Source organism: Lissotriton vulgaris, chromosome 6, assembly GCF_964263255.1.
Source record: "Lissotriton vulgaris chromosome 6, aLisVul1.2, whole genome shotgun sequence".
Taxonomy (NCBI): domain Eukaryota; kingdom Metazoa; phylum Chordata; class Amphibia; order Caudata; family Salamandridae; genus Lissotriton; species Lissotriton vulgaris.
In genome coordinates, this window is record NC_141694.1 from 95,755,640 (window position 1) to 95,778,879 (window position 23,240).

The 23,240-nt window shown below is 50.1% G+C and overlaps 1 protein-coding gene across 2 annotated transcripts in view; it reads left to right on the top strand.

The window, feature by feature from the left end:
- The window catches only part of LOC147706850 (exportin-5-like), a 2,308,032-nt gene that overhangs the window by 1,876,208 nt on the left and 408,584 nt on the right, over window positions 1-23,240 (top strand). The window contains exon 33 of one of the 2 annotated variants that reach the window (XM_086926017.1): window positions 1,291-1,398. In XM_086926017.1, coding sequence (XP_086782143.1) covers window positions 1,291-1,398 — 108 coding nt within the window. The remainder of the gene's footprint in view (window positions 1-1,290; window positions 1,399-23,240) is intronic. The other variant, XM_086926018.1, reaches the window with a different exon arrangement.

Here is a 23,240-nt window from a genome sequence, read left to right on the forward strand (position 1 = left end):
GCCTGAGCCTGCAGCCCTTTTGTGTTATGTCCTTTCTCCATTGCTTAACATTAGGCAACCAACGCTGTATTGGCACCCTGCACCTGCCTCACCTGTGTTGCTATAGGTGTGTAGTGTTGGTGCTGCCTTGGACATTGCCCAGTGCTTGCTTCAACCCCCGGAAATGGTCTCCTAAGCCTTAACCAGCATCTGTCCTGATTGCCCCATTCTTCATTGGGTTTTATTGGGCGCTCCACACCGTTTTTGCACCCTAAACCCAGCTGCCCCTGTGCCCCTGGTGGTGTACTATTGGTGCTGAGCTAAACCTTGTCCAATGCTCATCTTAACTCCTGAAGACTGGTTTTGTAAGTCGATGTTACCTAGCTGCATGCTGAATGCTTTGTTCCTCCCATAGGTTAACATTGCAAAGTCTGAAAATTGCACTGCGTCCACCGTTGAGCTTGAAAAGTCTTTATTGCAAAATGTATTCACCTAAGACAAAGTTCTGTGGTTCTACATAATAAATTGATCTTGGATTTATTCAATGAGTGTGTGCCTCATTTATTGCCACTATGTGTACAACAAATGCTTAGTACTGCCCTCTGATAAGCCTACGTGCCTTCCCATAGTACCCGAAAGAGAGCATAAATATTATCTACTTTAGCCTCTGTAAAGCTTCTGGGGATCTACTGGACTCTGCACCCTATACCTCTTTTTGGTATAGTATACAGAGCACCAGCTTCCTACATCTAGAAATGTCAAGCCTCTATTAGGGGAAGAACTGTGGGCCCCGGTGCCTGAACTGGCTCTTGTTCGGTTCTGAAAATGAGGTAGATTGGTTGTATGTCGTCGATGGCTGTTTCAGTGGAATTGAGTGTAAAGGTAGAATCCTGTGTTAACATTAATTAATGAGGGTTCCCAGCCTGATGATTGTGACTAATTGAAGCTTGTGAACCTGCAAAAGGTACCAGTGCTTGAGATGTCATGTTATTGGTCAGTAAATAATGTTTAGTTTTTCTTGCTGTATGAGGGAAGATCACACCAATTAGATAAGTGCAGTGTTTTTGAAGTGTGATGTCATCACCTGGAAGACTATGGGGTAAAAACTCAGTCACTGAGGGAATATGATTGGGAATAGGTGTTTCACATGTTGGGTGAAAGTAACTAAGATATCATATGTAAATAGTATACATTAGCTGTTTAATTTGATTATCTGTTTAAGAGATGTTAATTATTTATTGTTGATAAACTAGTCACACCTTGTATGATGTATCATGTGTGTGTTTTCGTATTCTTGCTGTCTGGACATAGAAGATGCAGAAAGCAGTGAGGATGTTGAAGGCAGTGAGGATGCAGAAGAAGGTGAGGACGCGGAAGGCGGCGCGGATGCTGAAGGCAGTGAAGATCCTGTATCTGATCGTAAGTACATTTATTGTATATTTAGGAAGAATAGGTGAAAATATTTGTATTATTTCACCAAAATTATAATTAGATTACATTGAATGCATTGTTGTTCCTCTCTCCTGTGATGTCATTATAAGAAATGACATCATTGGTATTGCTGTTATGTGACCTTTCATCACCATTACCCTGCCAAGAAGGTTATGTGAATAGATTAAATCCTATATTATATGTAAGGTAAATACAAAGACAAATTACTGTTAAAATGGTAAAAAGTCTCATTTCGTTTTTAACATCAGTATGTTTGAATAAACTCTCCCCAGAAACACAAGACAGTACAAGGCAAATACCACCTTGGTATATGTCATCAGCGACGAACACTTTTCCAAACTCTGTCACTGCTGCTGAAAGTGCACTTCATTCACTAGACCATAACAGATATCTTAAATTCTATTTGTGAAGAACCAAGGACTTTTGTGAACGGGACCAACTTTTTATCGCATGACATACATTTATCATCTTTCAATCCCAGAGATGTTTGCAACATGCTGGGTGTAAAAAAAGCTTTCTTTATGAACATAGTTTTGAGAAGTTGACCTGATATATGATGCTCACTAGTTCTAGTGATCACCTTGTATCAGTCCAAAACACCCTTATGGTGATTGGTTGTAAGTCAACCTTATAGACCAGCTATCCTAATGGTAGCATGGACAAAGCAGTCTTAGGCTACACTGTTTTACCACATATAACCCCTTGAATACCAAGTGAAAGGACACCACACAGGTTGTTATGAAAATAAACAAGTATTTATTAACTAACATACACCTCTGAACTCTTTATGAGATCAGAGGGCTAAGCACATGACAATCTCTTAGGAAAAATACGTTTAAGTTGCACAATTTACAATGGTGCTCTAGGGGCACGATAAACCATATACTAAGTAAGTGGAATGTGAAAGTCGATAAAAGGAATGGAGCTGTCCAGAGGCTGTAGGATCGTTGGGACCACGCTATACTAACTCTAGGTAGGTAATAGGAGGCCCACGGAACGCGTGTGCAGAGTGTGAACTCACATGTGAGATGCGTAACAGTGTCTATGGACAGTACAGTTCAAGGAAAAGGTGAGTACGGACAATCCTGACTAGGTAGAGCTAAAACGACTGTGTAACTGGACACTAGGAGAGTCAAGCTACCCTTGAGCACCGAAATGCTCATGTTACCTCACCCACAGGCTGCGGGTGCATAGGTGCCAAGTCGTGTCGGGTTCCGGCGTTGAAGTCTATGGTGACTGGAAGAGAAGATGCTGCAGGCGGTCAGGAGGAAGATGTCCGGTGTGATCCAAGGGTGGATCAGTGAAGAGAAGAACCTGAAAGCAGAGGGGACAATGTTCAAAGTCACTAGCCAGTGACTGGAGTGGAACCAGGAGTGGAACCAGATGTCGTTGTCGCGATCAGGTGAGGGTGGGCGCTTGTCTCTGCAGCCACGTGGACCAGGTGGTGTCTTCCACGACCAGGATGGAGGCACGAGCTGTCCCACGCAGGCTCTCGCTGTCGGCGGTGTCGGCTTCGGATTCGGAGTCAACAGGCCTTGGCAAAGGCAACCCACGCGGTGAGTGGAAAAGGCGTCTGGAGTTGACCAGGAGGGTCCGGGGTGCTCCTCTTTTGGAAGGGAGCAAGTCCAGTCTGGGGCAACCAGACCAGCAGTGAAGATTTCGGAGTTCGTCGTCTTGGAGGTCACTAGCCAGCCGGCAAGTGACCAGACAACGCGTCGAGCAGCAAACAGGCAGAAGGGCCCCACGCAGATCTCGTGGATGCTGGACGGCTGGTCTTCGGTGCAGGAGCTGCTCGGGTCAGGGCTTCTCAGTCCCTAAAGCACTTGGACGAGGATACCTCTGAAGTCGTGCTGGAGCGAAGTGCTGCTTCTTTCAAGATGGCCGGTCCCACGTGTCTTGTCGCACCCACGGATCTCAGCTGAGCTGCAGATGTAGGTAGAGGTCGGAGAGGTCTGGGAATCCGGGTCTCGTCAGGCTCTGAAGTCTGGGTCCTTGCAGGAAGACGACAAAGGGAAGCCGCTGGACGCTGATGGTGCCTGCTTGTGCAGGGTGGACACTCCTTGCCCACAAGGGAGATTTCCTCAGTCTTCTGTGGAGCAGAACGTCGAAGTCCAGAGTTTCTTCTTGTAAAGTTGTTCAGGATAATCTAATTTGGAATGGGACCAGCTCCTACCTTTATCCGGCTAAAGGGGGCTGCACTACGACTAGGGCCCTCCTCTGGGTGGGACCAGGAAGGGGGGTGGTTACACCCCCTATCCTTTGTCCGGTCTTGCGCCAGCTCTGGGGCTGGAGTGCCCCAGGAACTGGTATAGACCCGTGTATGCACAGGGACACCTTGTGTGCCCCAGGCATGTCTCATTCCTTTCAGCCCTGTCCTACCTAATACACAAAATCCTGTCTGGGGTGTGTAGGAGAGTAGGGTCTGCAATCCCATGATCACCCAGATTTTTTGCTTTTGTTTCACTGGTTTACGACTTTCTCTGGCTGTGGGCCTGCTAATCAGACCCACAGCCTGGCTGTTCTCTTTCTAAATTACAACGTGTACCCTAGGTGCATTTACCAATTGGTACTGGGCCACCTTATCAGACCCCGTAACGCAGGGCATAGGTGTACCCAGGGCCGTCAGGGGCTGCAGCATGTATTATGCCACCCCTGGCTGGCCTCCTAAATTTGACACAACTGGCTGCATGACAGCTGGGGCAAAGTCGTGTACTCACCCTTTGCTTTAGGTATAGTAGCCCTATATCTAACCGTACAATGGACGCACGAGTTCCTATCAGTCACTCCTATGGCAGGCCTTGACAATCCTGAAGGCAGAGTGCGTGGGCTCGTGTGAACTAGGCTCTGGCCCGAGCCGAGCCCGGTTGCAGCTTGCGGGACAAAGACCCAATGGCTGTTCCATGATAACGCGTACCACATCGGTAACTTCGGTGTCGCGTTATCAAGACATGTCGAGTAAGGTGTCATACGAATCGGGATGCTGCCCCCTCACCAATTCTGGCGACGAGGTTAGCATTCCGCCCTTCTAGAGGGACACGACATGTACGTAACTGTGAACCCCGGTTAAAGTTAACTAAAGCCTCAGCTCCACAAAATGGATGCTGCCACCACAGACACGAGTCTGACCTCCTGCTGCTGGGAGTCCTTCCAGCGAGGAGCGCTTGGACAAAGGGTTTCCTGTCGAGGGCGGTGTTCGCACCGTCCCAGACAGGGTTTGTGTATTCTGGGTAGGTAGGGCTTTTGCGAGAAGGTGACTGCGGAGTGGCACCCCGGTGCTCACTACGCATCTGCCGGTTAGAACCAGTTCCAGGGGCGCCAGCCCTGGCCTGGGGAAAGTCCGGCAGGGGAGAGGGGTGTAACTACCCCCCTTCCTGGTCCCACCCTTAGGGCAGGACCTAGTCATGTACCCACCCCTTTCTTTAGGATAAAGACCGGAGCGGGGACCCTTCCAAATTAGATCATCTTTGAATCAAGAACTACTTTCTACGAAAGGACATTCGAGACTCTTCTCAAGATTTCTCCCTTGTGACTAAGGAGTAGTCACCCTGCATCAGCGGGCACCACCTAAGAACTCTGCGGTTTGCTGCAAGTCCTTCCTCAAGGAATCCGACGGCCCAGCTCGACGAGAACCGGCTTCCCTGGCACCTCTGACCTCTACCCACGTCATCAGCTCAGCTGTGATCTGTGGGTGCGACGAGTCCTCGAGGGACCGGCCATCATCAAAACCTGCACGCTCTTAACCAGCACGACCATCGAAGCAATTCCCTGGTGAGTGCTCTGGGGTCCGAGAAGCCCCGACCCTGAGCCGCTCCAGCACCGAAGTGCAGTCTCCCAGCATCTCCACGATCTGCGTGGGGCCCTTCTGCTCGCTGCTCAGCACGTTGTCTGGTCACTAGCCGCTGGCTTGTGCCCTTCTGTGACGACATCCGACAATCAACGCTGCTGGTCTGGTTGCTCCAGACCGGCCCTTGCTCCCTTTTCCGAGAGGAGCACCCCGGACCCTCCTGGTCCATTCAAGACGCCATCTTAGGCCTACCACGTGGCTCTGAGATCTGCCAAGGCTTGTTGCCCCAATCCTGGGCCCAGCGACGCCGACAGCATCATCTTTCGTGGGACAGCTCGCACCTCCATCCTGGTCGCCGACAACGCCTCCTGGTCCGTGAGACTGCAGAGCCTAGCGTCGCCCACTCACCTAGTCGAGGTGACGGCCAACCGGTGCCCTCCTGGTACCCTCTGACTACTGGCTAGTAGTACGAACTTGGTCCCCTCTGCTTTCAGGTGTCAACGATCTCTGATCCAGGCTTGGATCTCTACGAACTATTCATCACTGGTCGCCGGCCAGCAACTCCTTTTCTTCCGGCTCCTGGCTCGTCAGCGAAGACCCCGACGCCTGTAAGACTTGTGCAGCCGCAGCCCTCGTGGCTAGGTAACTCGGCATTTCGGTGCCTGCATAGCCTCTTTACTCTAGGGTCCCGAGTCCCTCGCTTCCGACTTGCCTTATCGGGTCCGCCCGAGACCTCTAAACTTTCCGTGTCCTCGGACACTTGTTTTAATTGTGCACTTGAAGTATTTTCCTAAGAGATTTGGTTTGTGCTTAGTACCCTGTCCTCATAAAGAGTACAGGGCTGTTGTGAATCTTAATAAATATCCTGTTTATTTTCATAACACTTGTGTGGTGTCCTTTCACTTGGTGTTCAAGGGGTACATGTGTGGTAAACAGCTGGCTTAACACGCCCTCTCGAGTCTTTAGCCTTAGACTGCTCGTATCCACGCTACTAGGATAGCTGGTCTTTAGGTTGACTTACAACCAATCATCATAAGGGTCGTTTGGAACGATACATAGCGGTCGCTAGAATAGCGAACGCTGCATATCGGGCCAACTTCTCACATTGGTGAGCAGCGGTTGGGATTTGAGCTTGCTGTTGTTTTACCACACGTATCCTAAGAATATCTTGTTGAAAGATCGCATAAGTACTGTTAGTACATATAACTAAAGCTTAGAATACTCTGAGTTCTACTGAACCAGCTGTTGCAGCTCCTCAAGGCTTAGCACACCTTGGCTGCAACTCTTAGCAAGGGAACAGTAGGTAAACACATAGTGTAGGTAGGTGCATCACTTACACCACACTAGAAACAGTATGTCGGACAAAGGAGGAAACTCTGAGTCTCCCCTTGTGTCAGTTGACCCTCCACAGGTCATCCCTTCAAGATATACTGTGCTGAGCTTCAAGGAGTTAAGACAAGTGTGTCACTCCAGGAAGATCAAGCAGGGGTCTAACCCCACAACGTCCTTTCTGATTGGTCTCTTGGAGACTTATGATGCCAGAAAAGCTGAGACCCTTCCCAGCTCTTCTAATCCAGAAGGAGACATGCCTCCCCTTGAGGGAACCAGAGGCGATCCTGACCTCATCCACCTCTCAACTGAGACTGAAGATGTAGAGGACGATGAGAATGAGGATCCCTCTGGGGATGAGGCAGATAAGGGACAGGTAGAAGTCGTAAGACTAAGCAGGTCCAACTTAAGCAAACATGACAGTGGTACTGGGGGACTCCTGGGGCCACTATCAGGTCAGCTTAACATTGGGAATGGACGAGCCAGATCTCTGTCAAGAGACTCTGGCAGATCCCTTCAAACCAATGGCTCTCATAACTCTTCGCAAAGAGGGATGACGTCCCCTCAGCGGAGAGTGTACGAAGCTAAGGAAAGGGCAGCTAATCTGAGGATCGAAAGGGAAGAACTTGCCCTGGCCAAAGAAAGGCTTGCCTTTGCTAGAGAGCAACAGGTAAGTGGGGTAGTCCCCACTGGTGGCAGCATTGTACCTAGTAATAGGGAAAGGAGTTTTGATACGAAACACCTTGGTAAGATAGTGCCCCCCTTTAAACAAGGGGACGACATCCACAAATGGATTACTGCTTTGGAGAGGGCCTGCACTGTGCAGGGTGTTCCCCAGAGTCAGTGGGCAGCTATCTTGTGGCTCTCCTTTGAAGGTAAAGGAAGAGACAAGCTCCTCACCACAAGGGTAGAGGACGCTAATAATTACCACGTCTTGAAGAACACACTGGTTGAAGGGTTTGGCCTAACCACTGAGCAGTACAGGGTGCTGTTCAGGGATACCCAGAAAACGCAGTCTCAAGATTGGTCTGACTTTGTCGATTGTGCCACTAAGGCTTTTGAGGGCTGGTTGCTGGGCAGTAAGGTTACTGATTACCAAGGATTGTATAATTTGATGATGAGAGAACAAATTTTAAACAATTGTCAGAACCAGTTGTTGCATCAGCATCTTGTCGACTCGGATCTGACCTCTCCCCAAGAATTGGGAAAGAAGGCAGACAGATGGGTTCGTACAAGAGTTAAACAGAACCAGGGCCAGAATCAAGGTGGTCAGAAGAAAGCAGACCAGAAGGGTAAAGATTCTAAGGGGGAACAAAATGACCAGAAGTCTTCGACAGGTCCCCAACAACCCAAAGAGGGTGGGGGTCAGGCTCCCCAAAAGAAGAAAGAAGGCCAATCCAAAAGATGGTGCCAGTACTGCAAAAGTAAATCTCACTGGTTTAGTGAGTGCACCAAGAAAGGAGGAGGGCAGACTCCTGCCACTGCAGCCCCTAAGGCACCTGTGCCCCCTAGTACAGCCAGCAGTGGTAGTGCACCTCCCAAGGGTTTAGTAGGGTTAACCTTGGGTTCTGAGGGGCGTGACAACTTAGTTGGTACACTCACTCAGGCTGTCCTTGTCAGTACAGGGGATGTGGATATATCCCCTGACGTAAGTCCCAATACTTTGGGCAAATACCGACAGACACCTTTCATAAATGGAAAAATGGCTCAGGCCTATAGGGACACTTGTGCCAGTGTCACCATGGTGACACCTAACTTTGTGGACCCTGGACAGATCATGCCAGGTACAGAATTCCTGGTGACCAATGCAAGCAATGTCACTACCAATCACAGTATGGCAATTGTAGCTTTCTCCTGGGGAGGGGTAACTGGCCAAAAGAAGGTTGTAGTTAGTTCAGACCTCCCAGTGGATTGTTTGTTGGGCAATGATTTGGAGTCATCACAATGGTCAGAAGTGGAGCACCGGACTCACATGGAAATGTTAGGTTTGCCAGCACATGTGTTCGCTGTGACCAGGTCACAGGTCAGGAAATGCCCCACTGAACAGGTGCTGGATCCTGGAACAACGGACCAGACACCTCCCAAGAAAAAGAGCGGTAGGGTTAAGGCTGCGCCTTCCCCCTTGCCCCAGGTCGTGGATCAAGTCTCAGAGGAGGCTGACCTACAGGAATTGAGGGAAACTGAGCCGAGAGAGTTCGAACTTGATCAAGTTGAATTCTTGGGTTCAGGGGGACCCTCAAGGGAAGACCTGGGGAAGGACCAGTTAGACTGCCCTTCTCTTGAACCCCTCAGACAGCAGGCTGCTGCTGAGGCTGCTGGGAACGCCACAGGTACCCACAAGGTATACTGGGAAGATGGACTCCTGTACACTGAGTCAAGAGACCCCAAGCCTGGCATGACCAGGAGGCTGGTTGTACCCTTGTCTCAGCGTGGTTTCCTACTTACCTTGGCCCACGAGATTCCCTTAGCAGGTCACTTAGGCCAGACGAAGACGTGGGACAGGCTTGTCTCGCACTTTCACTGGCCTCATATGAACGAAGATACCAAGGAGTTTTGCCGCTCCTGTGTCACTTGCCAAGCCAGTGGTAAGTCAGGTAGCACGACAAAGGCCCCCCTTATACCAATGCCTGTGGTGGGGGTGCCCTTTGAACGGGTGGGGATCGACATCGTCGGTCCCATGGAACCACCAACAGCATCAGGGCACAAGTTTATACTGGTGGTAGTGGATCATGCCACCAGGTATCCTGAAGCTATTCCCCTTAGGACCACTACAGCACCTGTTGTGGCAAGAGCCCTAGTTGGAGTATTCTCCAGAGTGGGCTTCCCTAAGGAGGTCGTCTCCGACAGAGGTGCAAACTTTATGTCGAGCTACTTAACTGCTATGTGGAAGGAATGTGGTGTCAACTACAAGTTCACTACACCCTATCATCCACAATGCAATGGGCTTGTTGAGAGATTCAACAGGACCCTAAAAGGGATGATTCATGGACTACCTGAAAAGCTTCGGCGTAGATGGGACGTCCTGATCCCCTGCCTTTTATTCGCTTACAGAGAGGTCCCACAGAAGGGGGTTGGCTACAGCCCTTTTGAACTTTTGTACGGGCATCCTGTTAGAGGACCCCTGTGTTTGGTGAAGGAAGGATGGGAGAGACCTCTCAAAAAGCCTGCAACCAACATAGTGGACTATGTGCTTGGCCTCCGCTCGCGGATGGCTGAATACATGGAGAAGGCATCCGAAAACCTTAAGGCCAGCCAAGAACTCCAAAAAGCTTGGCATGACCAAAAGGCTGTCTTGACTGTTTACCAGCCCGGACAGAAGGTGTGGGTGTTGGAGCCAGTGGCCCCAGCAGCACTCAAAGACAAATGGTCTGGGCCCCACACAATTCTTGAGCAAAAGGGAGAGGTCACCTACCTGGTGGACCTTGGAACTCCCCGGAGCCCCCACAGGGTGCTCCATGTCAACAGGCTCAAAGCATATGTCGACAGGAAGGACAGGAGTTTGCTCATGGCCATAGATGAGGGACAGGAGGAAGAGAGTGACCCTCTCCCAGACCTGCTCACTCAGAATCCTGATGATGGGTCAGTAGATGGTGTTGTCTTTTGTGGCAGCCTCTCTGAGCATCAACAGAAAGACTGTAAACAGGTTCTTCAGTCTTTCAGACATATGTTTTCTCTGACACCCAGTCAGACCGATTGGTGTACCCATGAGGTCGACACTGGTGACAGTCTACCAGTTAAGAGTAAAATCTACCGGCAGCCTGATCATGTTAGAGACTGCATAAAAACTGAAGTGCAGAAAATGTTGGAGTTGGGAGTCATTGAACCCTCGGATAGCCCTTGGGCTAGTCCAGTAGTTCTAGTGCCAAAGCCTCACACCCAGGGTGGTAAGAGAGAGATGAGGTTTTGCGTAGACTACAGGGGTCTCAATGCAGTCACTAAGACTGATGCCCATCCAATACCAAGGGCAGATGAGCTGATAGATAGATTGGCTTCTGCCAACTACTTAAGCACATTTGACTTAACAGCTGGGTATTGGCAAATCAGGTTAGCTGAGGATGCCAAGCCCAAGACAGCATTTTCAACCCCTGGTGGGCATTATCAATTTGTGGTAATGCCCTTTGGTCTGAAAAATGCACCTGCCACCTTCCAAAGGTTGGTGAATCAAGTCCTTACTGGGCTGGATGACTTCTGTGCGGCGTATCTTGACGATATTGCCGTCTTTAGCTCCACCTGGGAGGATCACCTGGTCCACCTGCGGAAAGCGTTAGAGGCTCTGCAAGCAGCAGGCCTCACTATCAAGGCCACCAAGTGCCAGATAGGGCAGACACAGGTTGTATACCTGGGCCACCTTGTAGGTGGAGGCCAGGTTCAGCCACTGGAGAGCAAAATACAGTCAATCAGGGACTGGGCTCCTCCAACCACCCAGACTCAGGTTCGAGCTTTCTTGGGCCTGACTGGTTACTACCGAAAGTTTGTCAGGAACTATGGTTCCATCGTGACACCATTAAATGAACTGACAAGTAAGAAAATGCCAAAAAAGGTTCAGTGGACAGCGAGCTGTCAAAAAGCATTCGATGACCTAAAGCAGGCCATGTGCACGGCGCCTATCCTTAAGAGTCCAGACTACTCCAAACCATTCATTGTCCAAACAGACTCTTCTTAGTTGGGTGTGGGAGCTGTTCTTTCTCAACTGAATTTTGATGGTCAAGACCAGCCCATTGCTTTTATAAGCAGAAGGCTGACCCCTAGAGAGAAGAATTGGTCAGCTATTGAGAGGGAGGCCTTTGCTGTGGTTTGGGCCCTGAAGAAGCTGAGGCCATACTTGTTTGGCACTCACTTCAAGATTCAGACCGACCATAAGCCCCTCTTGTGGCTAAATCAGATGAAGGGTGAAAACCCCAAACTACTTAGGTGGTCCATTTCCCTACAGGGGATGGACTTTACAGTGGAACATAGACCTGGCACTGATCATGGCAATGCCGATGGGCTCTCCAGATATTTCCACTTAGAACAAGAAGACTCACCTGGTCAAGGTTAGCTTATTGTCCCAACGTTTGGGGGGGGGGGTCATGTAGGAGAGTAGGGTCTGCAATCCCATGATCACCCAGATTTTTTGCTTTTGTTTCACTGGTTTACGACTTTCTCTGGCTGTGGGCCTGCTAATCAGACCCACAGCCTGGCTGTTCTCTTTCTTTTTTTTTTTTTTTTTTTTTTTTTTGAAAACCTTTATTGTGCTTCAAGTCAGAACAAATACGGGCCTACAACCTTCCGGCCGGCCACGAAAACATCTGTGCATCAATGCAACTTTACGGCGACACAGTAATATCATTCGTTCTAGGCAAGCATTTAAGGGGTCACACTGTAATTATCACATTACCATGTCTCAGGATCGATGAAGGTTAATTTTAAGGTTTTCATAGCGACAATTAAAGTCAGGTCGTACTAGTCCGCACTGATACCAACAAAAAGAGAAAACTAGGGCCATGTAGGTGGGACTCAACAGCAAACAGTCGATTAGATCAGCGCTACTTGTGACATGCAAGTCCCAGCCAGAGGACGGTCACACAGCTTGCACACCCCAAAGGAGGACGCTACATACCCATCCAACACCGCGCCACCACCCATCCCCCAGTCTGCCTAACACGGGCCTAGAAAAGAAACAGTAGAAAGAACAAAAGGCACCATAGAAAATAACACCAACTAAAACATACCCCCCCACCCTACACACATGCAGAGGCTACGGCCTGCCCCCCCCCCTAGCAGAGTGTTTTATCTCCCCAAAAACCCGAAATGCAGTAAGAGAAGAGAATTCGAGAAGAAGAAAGAAAAGGGGAAAAGGAAGGGAAAAAAAGACACAAAGCACATAAGCCCCGGGAGAAAAAGAAGAGTACACTACCCAACTACTCCCAGGAAGGGGAAGGGGAAAAGGGGAGAAAGCGGGGAGGAGCCCACCCAACAACCAAATTCCCGGTCTCCCTCGCCGCCATTACATCCTGCGCCTTGTACAACACAATGTCAAAATCTATAAACCCGGTGGACCCGAATCAAGAACATCCAGTACCCCACCACAGCACAAGTCCTCCCTCCAGCTTAAGAGGTGAACCACAGGAGAGTTCAACAGCGACATGTAGCAAACATCAGGATATTATAGAGTACTCAGCCAGTGTTACATAGTGTGTGCCAGTCCAGGTCTCCGCCAGCCGATCTATCCAAAGCGACGACCACAATACCATCACCCCTGTCCGGACCGGCAGAAATGTTGCAGGCCTGTCCATCGCTGCGAGTCACCTCCAACCGGGACAAAGAAGCAAAATGGCCGCTCACGAAGGAAGAGAACAATGGAAACGGATCGTGTCGCAGGGTCCCAAGACCAAGAGTAATGTGTCACTGTTGTTTCAGGGAAAAATACAGCCAAGTTCGCATTTGGCAGGGAAAGTGAGGAACTGGGTTCCGACAGAGAGTTCTGAGGCAAAATCACAGCTTTCAGAGTGAAGGGCGTCTGCGCTACTGTTTCCTCGTCGATGAACAGGCAAGTTACATTGTAACCGTAAGGACGCCGCACCACCGTCCCATCGTTCGGCAACATTGTTTCCCTTCCAGGAGAGAGCAGGGGCGGCGGAGGATACTCAAGCCGGGGCTGTTCCGTGGCATTCATCGCGTCATCAAGTCTCCGGGCCAGTGCCCGGGCAGTGCTCCGCATCTCCACCCGCAACGCCACTAGGGCAGCCAGGACCTCACCGCGGGTCGGGTCACTCAGTTGCAGACACCGGTCCCCGCAATCCCGCCGCTCCCCCGGCACTGGCAGTGGCACCGGGGCATGTAGGCAAGCAGGTACACTGCACACAGGGTCAGCCTGTGCCACAACAAGGAGAGCAGGCGCCATGGTCGCCGCAGCTGCAGACAATCCGTGGCAAGACGGGGGTGTCCAACGAAGCCAAAAGTTCCAGGAGCCAGCCACCGGGGGAGCACCGAAGAAAGCCGGGAACAGCACAGGGAGAGGCACTCCACGCCGATCATGAGAACCGGCCGTCCCCCGCAGGAAGAAGCACCAAAATGGAGTCTGCCCGGTACTCGACAGAGTGGCAGAGAAGAACCAGTCACGGGGGCCTCCAGCTTCAGCACGACATAGGCAGCGCGAGGGGGGATTCTGGCCCAGACAGAAGGGTCCGACCCCGATCGCGCGGACAGCGCATTATACCCCCGTGATCAGCAGCAGCACCCCAGCTCGTCTCGCCGTCCACGTCCCTCGGCGGTCAGCGGCAGCCAGCTACACAGGTACCGGGGGAAGCGTTGGAGGTCAGAATAAACGCCAAATATGCCACCAAATCCGCCGGCAAAGGTGTCGGAAGAACGCCAATCACTTCAGCGCCAGTTAACCACGGCATTGAAGCGGCGCAGGTCAGGAGAAGTGAGCAGGATTGTCAAAGGAAGCCAGGCGGCCCGCGGAGCCGGGAGCTCAAGCGTCCGTCCCGTCCGCCATCTTGGCTCCTCCCCGCTGTTCTCTTTCTAAATTACAACGTGTACCCTAGGTGCATTTACCAATTGGTACTGGGCCACCTTATCAGACCCCGTAACGCAGGGCATAGGTGTACCCAGGGCCGCCAGGGGCTGCAGCATGTATTATGCCACCCCTGGCTGGCCTCCTAAATTTGACACAACTGGCTGCATGACAGCTGGGGCAAAGTCGTGTACTCACCCTTTGCTTTAGGTATAGTAGCCCTATATCTAACCGTACAATGGACGCACGAGTTCCTATCAGTCACTCCTATGGCAGGCCTTGACAATCCTGAAGGCAGAGTGCGTGGGCTCGTGTGAACTAGGCTCTGGCCCGAGCCGAGCCCGGTTGCAGCTTGCGGGACAAAGACCCAATGGCTGTTCCATGATAACGCGTACCACATCGGTAACTTCGGTGTCGCGTTATCAAGACATGTCAAGTAAGGTGTCATACGAATCGGGATGCTGCCCCCTCACCAATTCTGGCGACGAGGTTAGCATTCCGCCCTTCTAGAGGGACACGACATGTACGTAACTGTGAACCCCGGTTAAAGTTAACTAAAGCCTCAGCTCCACAAAATGGATGCTGCCACCACAGACACGAGTCTGACCTCCTGCTGCTGGGAGTCCTTCCAGCGAGGAGCGCTTGGACAAAGGGTTTCCTGTCGAGGGCGGTGTTCGCACCGTCCCAGACAGGGTTTGTGTATTCTGGGTAGGTAGGGCTTTTGCGAGAAGGTGACTGCGGAGTGGCACCCCGGTGCTCACTACGCATCTGCCGGTTAGAACCAGTTCCAGGGGCGCCAGCCCTGGCCTGGGGAAAGTCCGGCAGGGGAGAGGGGTGTAACTACCCCCCTTCCTGGTCCCACCCTTAGGGCAGGACCTAGTCATGTACCCACCCCTTTCTTTAGGATAAAGACCGGAGCGGGGACCCTTCCAAATTAGATCATCTTTGAATCAAGAACTACTTTCTACGAAAGGACATTCGAGACTCTTCTCAAGATTTCTCCCTTGTGACTAAGGAGTAGTCACCCTGCATCAGCGGGCACCACCTAAGAACTCTGCGGTTTGCTGCAAGTCCTTCCTCAAGGAATCCGACGGCCCAGCTCGACGAGAACCGGCTTCCCTGGCACCTCTGACCTCTACCCACGTCATCAGCTCAGCTGTGATCTGTGGGTGCGACAAGACCTCGAGGGACCGGCCATCATCAAAACCTGCACGCTCTTAACCAGCACGACCATCGAAGCAATTCCCTGGTGAGTGCTCTGGGGTCCGAGAAGCCCCGACCCTGAGCCGCTCCAGCACCGAAGTGCAGTCTCCCAGCATCTCCACGATCTGCGTGGGGCCCTTCTGCTCGCTGCTCAGCACGTTGTCTGGTCACTAGCCGCTGGCTTGTGCCCTTCTGTGACGACATCCGACAATCAACGCTGCTGGTCTGGTTGCTCCAGACCGGCCCTTGCTCCCTTTTCCGAGAGGAGCACCCCGGACCCTCCTGGTCCATTCAAGACGCCATCTTAGGCCTACCACGTGGCCCTGAGATCTGCCAAGGCTTGTTGCCCCAATCCTGGGCCCAGCGACGCCGACAGCATCATCTTTCGTGGGACAGCTCGCACCTCCATCCTGGTCGCCGACAACGCCTCCTGGTCCGTGAGACTGCAGAGCCTAGCGTCGCCCACTCACCTAGTCGAGGTGACGGCCAACCGGTGCCCTCCTGGTACCCTCTGACTACTGGCTAGTAGTACGAACTTGGTCCCCTCTGCTTTCAGGTGTCAACGATCTCTGATCCAGGCTTGGATCTCTACGAACTATTCATCACTGGTCGCCGGCCAGCAACTCCTTTTCTTCCGGCTCCTGGCTCGTCAGCGAAGACCCCGACGCCTGTAAGACTTGTGCAGCCGCAGCCCTCGTGGCTAGGTAACTCGGCATTTCGGTGCCTGCATAGCCTCTTTACTCTAGGGTCCCGAGTCCCTCGCTTCCGACTTGCCTTATCGGTTCCGCACGAGACCTCTAAACTTTCCGTGTCCTCGGACACTTGTTTTAATTGTGCACTTGAAGTATTTTCCTAAGAGATTTGGTTTGTGCTTAGTACCCTGTCCTCATAAAGAGTACAGGGCTGTTGTGAATCTTAATAAATATCCTGTTTATTTTCATAACACTTGTGTGGTGTCCTTTCACTTGGTGTTCAAGGGGTACATGTGTGGTAAACAGCTGGCTTAACACGCCCTCTCGAGTCTTTAGCCTTAGACTGCTCGTATCCACGCTACTAGGATAGCTGGTCTTTAGGTTGACTTACAACCAATCATCATAAGGGTCGTTTGGAACGATACATAGCGGTCGCTAGAATAGCGAACGCTGCATATCGGGCCAACTTCTCACAGGGTGGTGCTAGCACCTCCCAAGGCAGGAACCCCTTTGTCCAAGCCTCCCTCGCTGGAAGGACTCCCAGCAGCAGGAGGTCAGACTTGTGTCTGCGGTGGCAGCATCCATTTTGTGATGCTGAGGCTCGAGTTAACTTTAACCAGGGTTCACAGTTACATACATGTCGTGTCCCTCTAGAAGGGTGGAATGCTACCCCCGTCGCCAGAATTGGCGAGGGGGTAGTATTCCAATTTGTATGACACCTTACTCAACATGTTTTGTTAATGCTATGCCAAAGTTAGCAATAACCACGAGGATTATAATGCACTTAAGAGTATATGGTATAGCGTTATCATGGAAACAGCTAAAGGACTTGGTTCCGAAAGCTCCAGACAGGCTCAGCTTATGCTAGAGCACCATCTCATATAATTCCAAGCACTCTGCCTTCAGGATTGATAAGGCCTGCCATAGGAGTGACTGATAGGAGGATATGTGTCCATTTTAGGGTTAGATATGGGGATACTATATCTAAAGCAAAGGGTGATTACACCACCTTACCCCAGCTGATTGATCAGCCAGTTGTGTCAGATTTGGATGGCCAGCCAGGGGTGGCATAATACATGCTGCAGCCCCTGGTAGGCACTGGGTGCACCTATGCCCTGGGTACCTAAGGTACACTGTACAGGGACTGATAAGGTGACACAGTATCCAATTAGATATGCACCTAAGGTACATGGTTGTCAATTTAGAGAGAGCACAGCTAGGCTGTGGGTCTGATTAGCAGGCCCACAGCCAGGGAAAGTCGTAAACCAGTGAAGCAAAACGCAAAAATCGGGGGTGACCATAGGATTGCAGACCCTACTCTCCTACATACCCCCCGCCCCCCAAACTTAGGGACATTAAACTAACCTTGACCAGGTGAGTCTTCTTGTTCTAAGTGGAAGTACCTGGAGAGACCATCTGCATTGCCATGGTCAGTCCCTGGTCTGTGCTCCACTGTAAAGTCCATCTTCTGTAGGGAAATGGACCACCTAAGAAGTTTGGGGTTTTCACCCTTCATTTGATTTAGCCATAAGATGGGCTTATGGTCGGTCTGAATCTTGAAGTGAGTTCCAAACAAGTATGGTCTCAACTTCTTCAGGGCCCAAACCACAGCAAAGGCCTCCCTCTCAATAGCTGACCAACGTTTCTCTCTAGGAGTCAGCCTTCTACTTATAAAAGCAATGGTCTGGTCATGACCATCAATATTCAGTTGAGATAGAACAGCTCCCACACCCAACTCAGAAGCATCTGTTTGGACAATGAAAGGTTTGGAGTAGTCTGGACTCTTGAGAATAGGTGCAGTGCACATGGCCTGCTTTAGGTCATCAAATGCCTTATGACAGCTAACTGTCCACTGAACTTTCTTTGGCATTTTCTTACTTGTCAGGTCATTAAGTGGAGTCACAATGGTTCCATAATTTCTGACAAATTTCCTATAGTAACCAGACAGGCCCAAGAAAGCTCTGACCTGTGTCTGGGTGGTTGGAGGAGCCCAGTCCTTTATGGCCTGTATCTTGCTCTCCAAAGGTTGAACTTGGCCTCCACCTACAAGGTGGCCCAAGTATACAACTTGACTCTGCCCTATCTGGCACTTAGTAGCCTTGATAGTGAGGCCTGCCTTTTGCAGGGCCTCCAAAACTTTCCTCAGGTGGATCAGGTGATCCTCCCAGGTGGAGCTAAAAACAGCAATATCATCTAGATATGCTGCACAGAAGTCATCCAGCCCAGTGAGAACTTGGTTCACCAACCTTTGAAAAGTGGCAGGTGCATTTTTCAAACCAAAGGGCATCACCACAAATTGGTAATGACCTCCTGGGGTAGAAAATGCTGTTTTGGCCTTGGCATCCTCAGCTAACCTGATTTGCCAATAACCAGCTGTCAGGTCAAATATACTCAAGAATTTGGCATAAGCCAATTTATCTATGAGTTCATCTGCTCTTGGTATTGGATGGGCATCTGTCTTAGTGACAGCATTGAGATGCCTGTAGTCTACACAAAACCTCATCTCTCTCTTACCATCCTGGGTGTGAGGTTTAGGCACTAGAACTACAGGACTAGCCCAAGGGCTCTGAGGGTTCAATGACTCCCAATTCCAACATCTTTTGTACTTCTTGTTTAATGCAGTCCCTGACGTGGTCAGGTTGCCTGTAGATTTTACTCTTTATAGGCAGACTGTCACCAGTGTCCACCTCATTGGTGCACCAGTTTGTCTGACTGGGTGTCAGAGAGAACATTTGTCTAAAGGATTAAAGAACTTGTTTGCAATCCTTTTGCTTATGTCCAGAGAGGCTCTCAGAAAAGACTACACCATCTACTGACCCATCATCAGGGTTCTGAGTGAGCAGGTCTGGGAGAGGGTCACTCTCTTCCTCCTGTCCCTCATCTGTAGCCACGAGCAAGCCCATGTCTTCCCTGTTGACAAATGCCTTGAGCCTGTTCACATGAAGTACTCTGTGAGGGCTCCTGGGAGTTCCAAGGTCTACCAGATAGGTGACCTCTCCCTTCTGTTCAATGATAGTATGGGGTCCAGACCATTTGTCTTGGAGAGCTGCTGGGGCCACTGGCTCCAGCACCCACACCTTCTGTCCAGGCTGGTAAACAGTAAGGACAGCCTTTTGGTCATGCCAAGCTTTTTGCAGTTCTTGGCTTGCCTCAAGGTTTTTAGATGCCTTCTCCATGTACTCCGCCATCCTGGAGCGGAGACCAAGTACATAGTCCACTATGTCTTGCTTAGGCTTTTTGAAAGGTAACTCCCATCCTTCCTTCACAAGACACAGGGGTCCTCTTACAGGATGCCCAAATAGAAGCTCAAAAGGGCTGTAGCCAACCCCCTTCTATGGGACCTCTCTGTAAGCAAACAGAAGACAGGGTAAAAGGATGTCCCATCTTCGCCTAAGCTTTTCTGGTAACCCTTTTATCATCCCTTTGAGGGTCTTGTTGAATCTCTCCACAAGCCCATTGCACTGTGGGTGATAGGGGGTGGTGAATTTGTAATTGACACCACACTCCTTCCACATTGCAGTCAAGTATCCTGACATAAAGATTGCACCTCTGTCAGAGACAACCTCCTTAGGAAACCCCACTCTGGAGAACACTCCAAGTAGGGCCCTGGCCTCAACAGGAGCTATAATGGCCCTAAGGGGAATAGCTTCTGGATACCTGGTGGCATGATCCACTACCACGAGTATAAATCTGTGCCCAGATGCTGTTGGGGGGGTCCATTGGTCCAACAATGTCAATCCCCACTCTTTCAAAGGGTACCCCCACCACAGGTAGTGGTATAAGGGGGGCCTTTGGGGTGCCACCTGATTTGCCACTGGCTTGGCAGGTGACACATGAGCGACAAAACTCTTTAGTGTCTTCAGACATATGAGGCCAGTGAAAGTGAGGGACAAGCCTGTCCCAAGTCTTGTTCTGGCCTAAGTGACCTGCAAGGGGAATCTCATGGGCCAAGGTAAGAAGGAAACCTCTCAGAGGCAAGGGGATGACCAGCCTCCTGGTAGCACCAGGCTTGGGGTCTCTTGCCTCAGAGTAAAGGAGTCCATCATCCCAGTACACCTTGTGGGTACCTGTGGCATTCCCTGCAGCCTCAGCAGCAGCCTGCTGTCTGAAGGGTTCAAGAGACGAATAGTCTAACTGTGCCTGCCTCAAGTCTGCCCTGGAAGGTCCCCCTGTCCCAAGAAACTCAACCTGTTCAGGCTCAAGCTCTTCTAGGACAGCTCCTTCTGGGGTCTTTGGGTCAGCCTCCTGAGAGAGCTGATCCTCACCTTGAGGCAGGGGGGAAGGCACTGCCTTAACCCTACTGCTCTTTCTCTTGGGAAGTGTCTGGCCCATTGTTCCAGGATCCAGCACTTGTTCAGCTGGGCATTTTTTGGCCTGTGACATAGTCACGGCAAGGACATGTGCTGACAAACCTAACATTTCCACATGAGTACTACACTCCAAATCTGACCATAAGGAGGATTCCAAATCATTGCCCAAAAGACAGTCCACTGGAAGGTCTGAACTAACTACAACCCTTTTGAGGCCAGTTACCCCTCCCCAGGAGAAATTAACAAGTGCCATACTATGGTTGGTAGTGACATTGCTAGCATTGGTCACTAGGTAGTCTGAACCTAGTATTACCTGTCCAGGGTCCATAAGTGCTGGTGTCACCATAGTGACACTGGCACAGGTGTCCCTGTAGGCCTGAGCCATTTTTCCATTGATCAAAGGCGTTTGCCTGTACTTGCCCAGAGTACTGGGACTTATTGTAGGGGTCATATCCATGTCCCCAGTACAAACAAGAACAGCCTGAGTAGGTACTCTGACTAAGTCAGAGCCCGCCTCAGATACCAAGGTTAACCCCACTATAGCCTTGGGAGGAGCACTACCACTACTAACTGTACTAGGGGGTGCAGATGCCTTAGGGGCAGTAGTGGTAGGAGCTGGGCATTTCTTGGTGCACTCACTAAACCAGTGAGTTTTACTTTTACAGTATTGGCACCATGGTTTCCTCTGACCATCATTATTCTTCTTTCGGGAATTCTGGGACCCACCCTCCTTAGATTGTTGGGGCTCTGTTGAAGACTTCTGGTCATTTTGCATATTCTCATTACCCTTCTGGTCTGCTTTCTTCTGGCCACCACCCTGGTTCTGGTTCTGCTGCTTGACCCTTGTCCTGACCCATCTGTCTGCCTTCTTTCCCAATTCTTGGGGATAGGTAAGATCTGAGTCAATAAGGTGCTGATGCAACAACTGATTCTGACAATTACTTAAGATTTGCTCTCTCATAATTAGATTATACAATCCTGTGTAATCAGTATCTTTACTTCCCAGTAACCAGCCTTCAAAAGCCTTAGTGGCACAATCAACAAAGTCAGCCCAATCCTGAGACTGAATTTTCTGGGTGTCTCTGAACAGCAACCTGTACTGCTCAGTTGTTAAGCCAAACCCATCAATCAGTGTATTCTTCAGGACTTGGTAATTGTTAGCAACCTCAGCTCTAGTAGTGAGGAGCTTATCTCTACCTTTACCTTCAAATGAGAGCCACAGTATAGCTGCCCACTGACTCTGGGGGATGCAATGGACAGTGCAGGCCCTCTCCAGAGCAGTCATCCATTTGTGGATGTCATCCCCTTGCTTAAAGGGGGGCACTATTTTACTCAGGTGTCTAGTATCAAAACTCCTGTCTTTATCTCTAGGGATAATGCTGCCACCAGTGGGGTCTACCCCACTCAATTTCTGCTCTCTGGCAAAGGCAAGTCTTTCTTTGGCAAGGGCAAGTTCTTCCCTCTCAATCCTCAGATTGACTTCCCTCATCTTAGCTTCATGCTCTCTTCTCTGAGGGGATGTCATCCCTCTCTGAGAAGATGCCTGAGAGACATGGGTGTGAATAGATCTGTTAGAGCCTCTGGAGTGAGACCTAACTCGTCTATTCCCAAGGTTAACCCTGCTTGAGGATAGGCCTGGGGCTCCCCCAGTTCCATTCTCATGTATGCTTAAGTTGGCCCTGGTAAATCTGCTGACTCCTCCCTGACCATGGTTTACCTCACCATCAGATGAGTCTCCATCTCCCTCCACTTCATCAGTTTCAGGGAGATTAGAGTCCTCCTCTACTGGGGGTATGGTTCCCTCTGTAGGGGGTCAGATGGGCCTGGATTAGAAGCCCTTCTAGCATCAAATGTCTCTAAGAGACCTATCAGAAAAGGAATTGTAGGGTTAGAACCCTGTTTTAGTTTCCTGGAGGTACACAATTGTCTCATCTCCTGGAAGCTAAGGGCTGCATATCTTGACAAACCTGTGAAGGGTCAATATCACCAAGGGGAGCCACTGTGTTCTCTCCTGTGATAGACATGCTTTATGCTTTTCTAGTGAGGTTTTCAATTCAATTGAATTCCATCCAGCAATAAATTCACAAGGGAATGAGAAAACAAGGGCAACGTGGAAAACAAAAGAGTTAGCAAAATCGATTATGAAGCACGCGCCTAGTTTCTCCCAGTGGGGAATTCAGCTTGAACCGGAAATAAAACCAGCTTACCCCACCCCACTACTCGAAGACCGGAAGGAAAAACGACCTCTATTAGCTACATCAGTACTCAAAGGAGCACAAAGCTACTCCCCAGAACGGGAAAAACACCTGAGGAAACCGCAAAGTCCAACGTTCCAAAGAACAGCTTCTTTCAAAGAAACAATTACTCGGACAATAAACGGAAGGGCCACAAACTGACAAATCGAGTCAGGTTTAGTGGACAAAACTGCAGGTCCCTACAAAAGAAAAGACAAATTCAAAATTTGTAGTTGGAATATAAATGGCTTAGGCGACAAATTGGAGGATCCCGAAACACTGAACTACCTGCAATCTTTCGATCTGATTCTCCCCCAGGAAACATGGGAACCCAGCGAAATAACTCTGCAAGGATTTACAGCTTGGACACACCCGGCCCGCAAAGAATCACATTATGGCCGCTGCTCCGGCGGTTTGGCAATCTTCACCTCAATACCAGTAATAGGAGAAATTAAATTACTAACCATAAACCTCACTCCGCCGAATGCAATTTAGGCAATATCAATCACAATAGGAAAAAACCAAGAAAGTCAACAGTTACTTGTAGTTAATACTTACATTCATCCTAAGAATAAGCAGTCTGGGTCAAATGAATTAGTCCAGGAATTAACAAGACTCATGGAGGACGAAGAAACGGAAAACATACTAGTGGGAGGCGACTTCAACCTCCAGTTATTCGGTGAACTGACAACCGACGAGATGACGCAGGAAATGGATACAGTATGGAAAATTCCTCCTCAAAAAATTCCCCACAGTTAT